Source organism: Punica granatum, chromosome 6, assembly GCF_007655135.1.
Source record: "Punica granatum isolate Tunisia-2019 chromosome 6, ASM765513v2, whole genome shotgun sequence".
Classification (NCBI taxonomy): domain Eukaryota; kingdom Viridiplantae; phylum Streptophyta; class Magnoliopsida; order Myrtales; family Lythraceae; genus Punica; species Punica granatum.
The window spans coordinates 101,714-109,129 of record NC_045132.1 but is presented as its reverse complement, the minus strand read 5'-3'; the positions used below and the strand labels follow the sequence as shown (position 1 = coordinate 109,129).

Sequence of the window (7,416 nt, the reverse complement as noted above, 5' to 3'; positions counted from 1 at the left end):
AATCTTTTCTTGTCAAAAGACACGATTGAAATTCACGCCCGTATATAGCATATGTTAGCGTAAAATAATTGAATAATTATGTAGAAATATAAAAAAAAGGGCATAATCAGAATTACAAAACAAGAAGAAGCACCTCTTGAAACTTCATAATTTTTTGTGAAGAGTCATGTTTTATTGGGTAAGAAAGGGTACCACAGAGAGGCAATTCTTTTTTTTTTCTACGCTATTTCATATTAATTAGACCGATGCATCTTCTTTATAAGCGAAAAATCTATACATTATGTAAAACTCACTTTTTAGCATTAAATAACATTAAATAATCTTAATTAATTCCCTTGAAAAAGTGAAAATAAATTAATTTAAAATTTTACATTATGTAAAACTCACTTGCTAGAATTAAATAGCATTAAATAATCTTAATTAACTCCCCTGAAAAAGTGAAAAGAAATTAATTTAAATTTTTGGAAGTAAAAAATAACTTAACATAGATCTATACATAAATTAAAATTCACTTGAAGGACACTAGATGTGCTTAAATTGATGCATTTAAAAATAGAAAATGAAAATTACTTAAGAGTTAAAGAACTATATTATATGTCCATCCATATATATACGTACGCATTTGACAAGAAAAAAGTTAAAAGTAAACTTAATAGTAATTCTCGAAATTAAAAATTATACAAAAACTTAAGTAGGATTGACGGCTCAATAATGCACTTAAAAAATTAAAAATATCATTTTAATTTTCCAAGCTTAAGTTGATGCACTTTTCTTGGTCGGAAGTTGATGCACTTCAAATATGGAAAAAGAAGTTTACCTCAATTTTTCAAATTAAAAATTAGTTAAGTTAATGCTCTTAAAAAGTTAAAAATTAATTTAATTTTCCAAATAATTTGAGTAGGATTAAATGAGCTCAAATTAATGCACTTTAAAAAATTAAAAAAATCATATTAGTTTTCCAAGCTTAAGTTGATGCACTTTTTTTGGTCAAAATTTGATGCACTTCAAAAATAGTAAAAAAAGTTTACCTCAATTTTCCAAATTAAGTGAAAATAATATTAGGTTATTAACAAAAGAAGATTTTATGAAAAGTCAAACATAAAAAAAATATTTAAAAACCAATTATAAGTTATAACCAATTCATAGAGATAATGGCATTTTAATCAACATGTCAAAAGAAGGATTACAATTAGAAATATAAAATTTAGGAAGAAATACAAAGAAGGATTATAAGCTATACTTAAGAATATTAAATAAAATCAGAGTAATGGTATTATTTTCAAAAAGATTGGAAATGTTATGAAATTACAATGACGTACATGGGAACCAAAGAATTAAAAGTAAAAATCAACCTCACAAGATAATGTACTTTCATAAACTCAGGATTCAAAAAAGTTTTCAATCTCTTCATATTATATGCATTTTTTAATTTCAGAGAAAATGTTGCAATTCATAAAAATATTCTTAATTATAAATTTTGAAAATTTTGAGAATCTTATAATTACCATCTCATTTGGTGATAATTATTAATTTATTTTAACAAGATTATATTAATGAAACAATTTAAATCAATTATCATAAGCAATAAATTTACACAATAATACTTAAAACAAACCCGTGCAATCATTGATCTCGGGTAGAATTGGTACCCGTGCATGTAAAGTAGAATTGGTACATTAATTATGAAAAGTAGAATTGGTGCATTAATTATATAAGGGCAAATTACAAAAAAAAATCCAAATTTTGTAAAATGTCTCAGTTTTGTCCTAAATTTTGTTTTGTAACAAAAAAAATCATAAGTTTTCTAAAATGTCTAAAAAATGACCTCCGTTATAACTTCCGTCAATTTTTGCCTACGTGGACTGTTAAAGGGACCCACTAGCCTACGTATGACCTACGTGGACTATTAAAGGGACCCACCATCAGCAGCAAAAATTGACGGAAGTTATAACGGAGGTCATTTTTGAGACATTTTAGAAAACTTATAGTTTTTTTTGTTACAAAACAAAATTTAGGACAAAATTGAGACATTTTACAAAATTTGAGTTTTTTTTTGTAATTTACCCATATATACATTTTTATCATTGAATCTATAATACATGATATAAAGTAGAATTGGTACATTAATTATGCATGCATTAAATGTGATAAAATATAAATATAATTTCTATATAAAGTTAATCAATTTTGAATTTATCATCTATAGAATGTTTTGTAATAAAAGAATCTTGATATTTTATTCACCGGATATATAACATTTTTTTATAAAATCTGACGCTCTAAAATATTTTTAAGAGATTTTGTATATAGGTTTTTGCTCTTATTAATATTATATCAATTTTAGTATATGCAGATTTTATATCAATAATGAGGTAATGAAGAAATTCATAATGTAGTAATTTAGTTAATTTTTCTTTTAATTTTGTTATAGAAAATATAAAATTAATAATTTTAGTAGCTAAGTTACATGTGAGAGTATTTCAATATCAATAATAATTTTCGTTATAATTTCATGCACGAATCTATGATTTCATGACGATTACATATCTATAAACATTATATTAAAATTTAAAAGTTGACAGAAAGAGATTAATTTTGGAATAATTTATTATGTATATCTATATTTTATTTATTTATTTGCGATATATAATTATAAAATTTAAATTAAATAATTTATATTACAATGGATTTAGTTATACCAACATGTTTGATTTCTAATTGAAAGTATTGGATGTACATTAGGAAAATCACTTGGTAAAATAACTTAAACGTAATATTTTAAGTTGTGTTTTCAATATGTTATTTTCTAACCTTAAATAATTTTAAATTTTTATTAACATTACCAAAGAATAAAAATTTATCAAAAAGCAATGCTTCAACTATAATATTCTTCATTTAAATTATTTTCATACAAATTTGAACAATTTTTTCCGTTGGGTACAAATTTGAATAAATTAGTATATCCAGTTAACCGTAGATTTATAGATTAATTGATACCGACTCTCCTTGGCTTGGAATTTGATAACTCACTATTCAGACGGAAGCAAAAGACCGCTATTTCAGACGGAGCAGCTCTAGGTACAGGTCCTGCAGGTGCTGGTGTCTTCATTCGTGGCGAATATAGAAACTGGATTGGTAGTTTCATGAACAACGTCCGCGTTGCATCTTCTGTCTCGGCCGAGCTCTGGTGAGTATATTGGGAGTGAAACTTGCGTGATCCTTGGGATGTTCGCGTCTCATTCTCAAACTTGACTCGATCAATGATTGTCCATGACCTCATCTCGGCGACTGCAGCTTGTGGTCCTTTTTCACAGCAATTGGGTTGCTGATAATTAGGGGTCTAATTTGCCGGTATGGGATATTTGTCTCCAATACGCAATTCACGAGAAAACTCTTGTGCAGACTGGCTTATTCAGTGTGTTGTTTCGCTTTTTATTGGTGTTCATACTTTATTTTCTATTCCTAACAACTTAAATACTTATTACTAGGTAATCTTTTTAGGGATTGTTAGATCCCGTTTATATACTCTTTAATTTTCTGGGTCGGTAGCCCATTTTTCTACCAAAAAAATTGACAAAAAAAGAAAAAAAAATATCACTTTTTGCCCGCACAGTGCAGACTCCGGAACTATTATATATATATATATATACATGTGTGTGTATTAACTAAATAATGATTTCTGGTCCTTATTTTATCCGTTATGGTGAGTTGGGTCATGGGTGGGTCTTCCCACCCCCGGAACCCGCCCAGCTCCTTTTTTTTTTTTTTACATTTATTATTTAACTAACTTCTACAGTGCACCACTTGCTGTTCAAAGTTCAACCGGTCCCAACTAGGTTAGGTTCGAGTCCGAGTTGGGGAATAACTCACCCAATCGTGCTCTTAATTCAATCATAAGACTCAAATCCAAATTTCTTACTTAAATGGAAAATGTATCGAATTTTTTCCCCAGTTACGAAGAGGCTCAAGACCTAGTATAATGAAAAAGAAATCCTAAATAACTAATAAAGAAACACAAATAGTACTACTAGGTATCGAACCTGCGACCTCTAGGTCAACAAGCGAGGACGTGCGCCACTACGCTATACCCTCTTTTTATAAAGTATCGAGTCTTTTGAAACAAACTACTTTGGTAATAATAATTTTTTATTTAATTATAAAAAACATATTCAAATACCAATATTGTTGGTTCAAGCGATTTGATACTTATTTTCCTTAAGTAAGGTTTCAAGTTCGAGTTTTGTGAATAGAGAAAATTCACTTTAAGAAAGCTTTACCCCCCTTAGTGAGCTGACTCGGCTCGACTCGACTGGATTAGTTGATGCTTAATATTATTTCGGGCTTTACTTGACCATGGCCAGGAAATGTTTTGAATGAATTTTGAACATGCTCTACACAAGTAAAGTTCGTCGCATAAGATATATGGGGCCACTTAAGGTCTACTATATGGCGATTAAAGTTTTCTGAGTAAAAATATTGAAAATTCAAATAAAGTTTAGTCGGAGAAATATTAGGTGTTAAACTTTATGACATATTAATTAGTATAACATTTTAGAAATCTAATCATATATATATATTGATAATCGACTGTTCATAATTTTTATACATATATTGTTTTACTATTATTTTTTTGGATAATTTTTATTATTAACTTTAATTATACTTTATATTGATTATTACATAAATAATACGATAAACTAAAAGAATTGACAGAAAAAAAAAATCAACCTGCAACATCACGTGGGTTGCTCTCTAGTGTATATATGAAAAGACTAGCTCCTTGGTGACTTCAAGTGATTAAATGTAATGAGTAAAGTCCCAACAGAGGGCGGTGAAATCGGGTCTTGCCTATGCCCCTCGAGGCTCGATCTAATTTTATTATTTGGGATGCTGTAGGGCCACTTACCCCGCTTTGTATTGATTAATTCTCTTTTTGTTTTTTTTGGTAGTGGTTAGTATTTTTTTTAATTACAAGAAAGGTCCATAAGCCTACTATATTGAAATAGAAATTTTAAATATCTAATAACGGAGTACAGATAGTCTCACTAACTATCGAACATTGAACATCTTGGTCATCAAGCGAGTGGTGCGCTACTGCGCTATACTCTCTCTTGATATAATTTTCTTTTTAACTCATCCCTTCCGCCCCCTATTTCAGTAAGTCCCAAAAGCATAGAGCAATAGTTAAAAAAAGAAAAGGAAAAAAAAAAGATTATATAGGTCCCGATATGGACAGGAACCGTAGAACAATAGTTTGCGTAGATAGCATCATCAACATATATGTGATCAAGACCTTCTTTTACACACACACACACATATATATATGGCAGAAAACTAGTCTTCTCTTCAGTTCCCCCCAATCCCTGCTAGCTCGGACTCTGTTAAGTGCATTATTAATTATAACTATAGATGGTCAACTACCGAAACCATAAACATGAATATACACGAATATATACATAGAGGTTTAAGTAGATTATTGTGTGCATCATATATATATATTGTTGTACTGTACGTAATGACTTTGAAAATACTAGTGGCTCACTAGCTAGCCAGCCTAGCTAGCTTGCTAGTTGACACGGTGGCAGTTGGAGCGGACTTCACCCTTGGAGCCTTCCTTGACGTCTAGGTTGCCCATCTTGATCATGGCCCGCTGGAAGTCGAAGAAGAACATCGCCTGGTTCATGGCGTAGCCATTCACCACCCCACTTGTCCGGGGACCCGTGAACAGTGACTGGTCCGAGAAAAGAACACCTGCTTTCGCCTGCAGCGCCCAGTAGTAAGCATTGTCGAAGGTCGTCCTCGTGGGGTCCAGTGGCTGCTCTGCGTTGTCCCCGCCACTGCAAGTCCTCGACAGCGTCTTTGCGAAGCTTGCGTCCATGGACGGATCGGCATCATTCAGCCTCTGCTTGAATGATGAGCACCTCGCCACCCCCAGCGTGTGGGCCCCTGCATTCTCGTGCATTTCGTATAACGTCATATTCGACGAAGTGGGTGGGTCTATACATAGGCAGATGTATATACATAACCATGATTTAAAAAAAAGAAAAAGAAAAAAGAAAATTGTAAGATCATGAGATATCCTATATATATTGACAGGTACTGTACCAGATAGAGCAACCATCTCTTGGGCAGTGAAGCCACGCTTGCCGAACATGTCGATGAGCTGAGAAGCGTTCAAAGTGGGGGCCGGCAGGTTTATAGTGTCCTCTATCCTCGATCTCCTCCCGTCCTTTCTTCCTTTCGGAATGTCATATACTGGACCCCCTGCCTATATATATTTATATAGAGTAATATGTAATCAAATACACGATTATTATAATAAATGTATGGATTAACCAAAACAATTATAAGTATATAGATTAATCACGCTCAGACACATTCGCACATGTGCATGTATATAAATATGTGTATATATGCATACCCAGAATACGGCATCCCTAGCAGCCATTGCGACGATGTCAGCGCAGGAGACGACGCCAGGGCACTGCTGTTCGATCTCCTCCTTGGCGTCATCTATAATCTCATAGCCCCGCAAGCTCAAGTTGGCTGGGGAGTCCCTCTCGGCCGTGTTGTCCTTGGTGGAGTTGATGAGGACTGATCCGTCGCAACCCTCGATGAAGCAGTCATGGAAATGCATCCTGATGAGACCAGCTGCGAGGGTGGGGTCCTCCTGAAGGGCTGAATTGACGGTGGTCTTGACAATCTGCTCGGCAAAGGGGCAAGTCATGAGGTAGTAGTCCATCCTCAGGCCATCCGCTCCTCCGAACCTGAACCCTAGCCCCACTATCGTCATCTCCATCAGCAGTAACCCACTGATCAGCACATCCGCTATCACCATTGGTGAAGATCTCATGAACAACATAATTAATCTCCAACGTGTATTTGTATATATATTAATTGCTAGCAGAAATCAAGAAGAACTATATATTTATATACGACACAACACTCTTGATGATGATGCAGCCTCGACCTAATTCTGTGATCTCTCTTGCTCGTACGTCTGTCGTATATACTGGTTTACTGATAAAGATACGAAACAGGAGAAAAGTTGACTGATCAAATGAAAGCTATATATATAAGGAACGTTAATTTGGTTGGACTTGGAAATATAGTATATAGCCGTTATACTCTGTGTGTGTATATATGTGAAGAGGGTGGATCTATATATAGAGCTATATAGCTACACATATACACACACATGAAGATCGAAGAGAGCTGGCCAGCTAGATGACCGGAATGGTCATCGGTAATGGCAAGGAAAAAAACAAAAGAAAAGTGGTCCACGATTAATTCCTAGCTACCTAATTACATACACACAATGAATATAATATTTTTAACAGTTGCCATTAACTTTTTGGTAAGGCTTGCTATATATAAAACTACATATAGCTATAAAATTAGTATAGTTGGTCGACA

At 32.9% G+C, this 7,416-nt stretch overlaps 1 protein-coding gene across 1 annotated transcript; it reads right to left on the bottom strand.

Annotated features, from left to right (window-relative positions):
• Positions 1–5,201: 5,201 nt before the first annotated feature.
• On the bottom strand, positions 5,202–7,146 carry LOC116212535 (peroxidase 47). The gene is made up of 3 exons (XM_031547198.1): positions 6,422–7,146; positions 6,106–6,268; positions 5,202–5,946 (listed from the first exon to the last, which is right to left on the bottom strand). The coding sequence occupies exons 1-3, from the start codon at positions 6,860–6,862 to the stop codon at positions 5,567–5,569; spliced, it is 984 nt and encodes a 327-aa protein (XP_031403058.1). The 5' UTR covers positions 6,863–7,146; the 3' UTR covers positions 5,202–5,566.
• Positions 7,147–7,416: the final 270 nt, after the last annotated feature.

Bases quoted from the DNA above. Each gene is read 5' to 3' on its own strand.
- LOC116212535 (XM_031547198.1), bottom strand. From the start codon at position 6,862: ATGTTGTTCATGAGATCTTCACCAATGGTGATAGCGGATGTGCTGATC. The intron at 6,269-6,421 runs GTATGCATATAT...AAATATATATAG, and splicing joins CTAGGGATGCCGTATTCTGG to GCAGGGGGTCCAGTATATGA. The intron at 5,947-6,105 runs GTACAGTACCTG...ACGAGAATGCAG, and splicing joins AGAGATGGTTGCTCTATCTG to GGGCCCACACGCTGGGGGTG.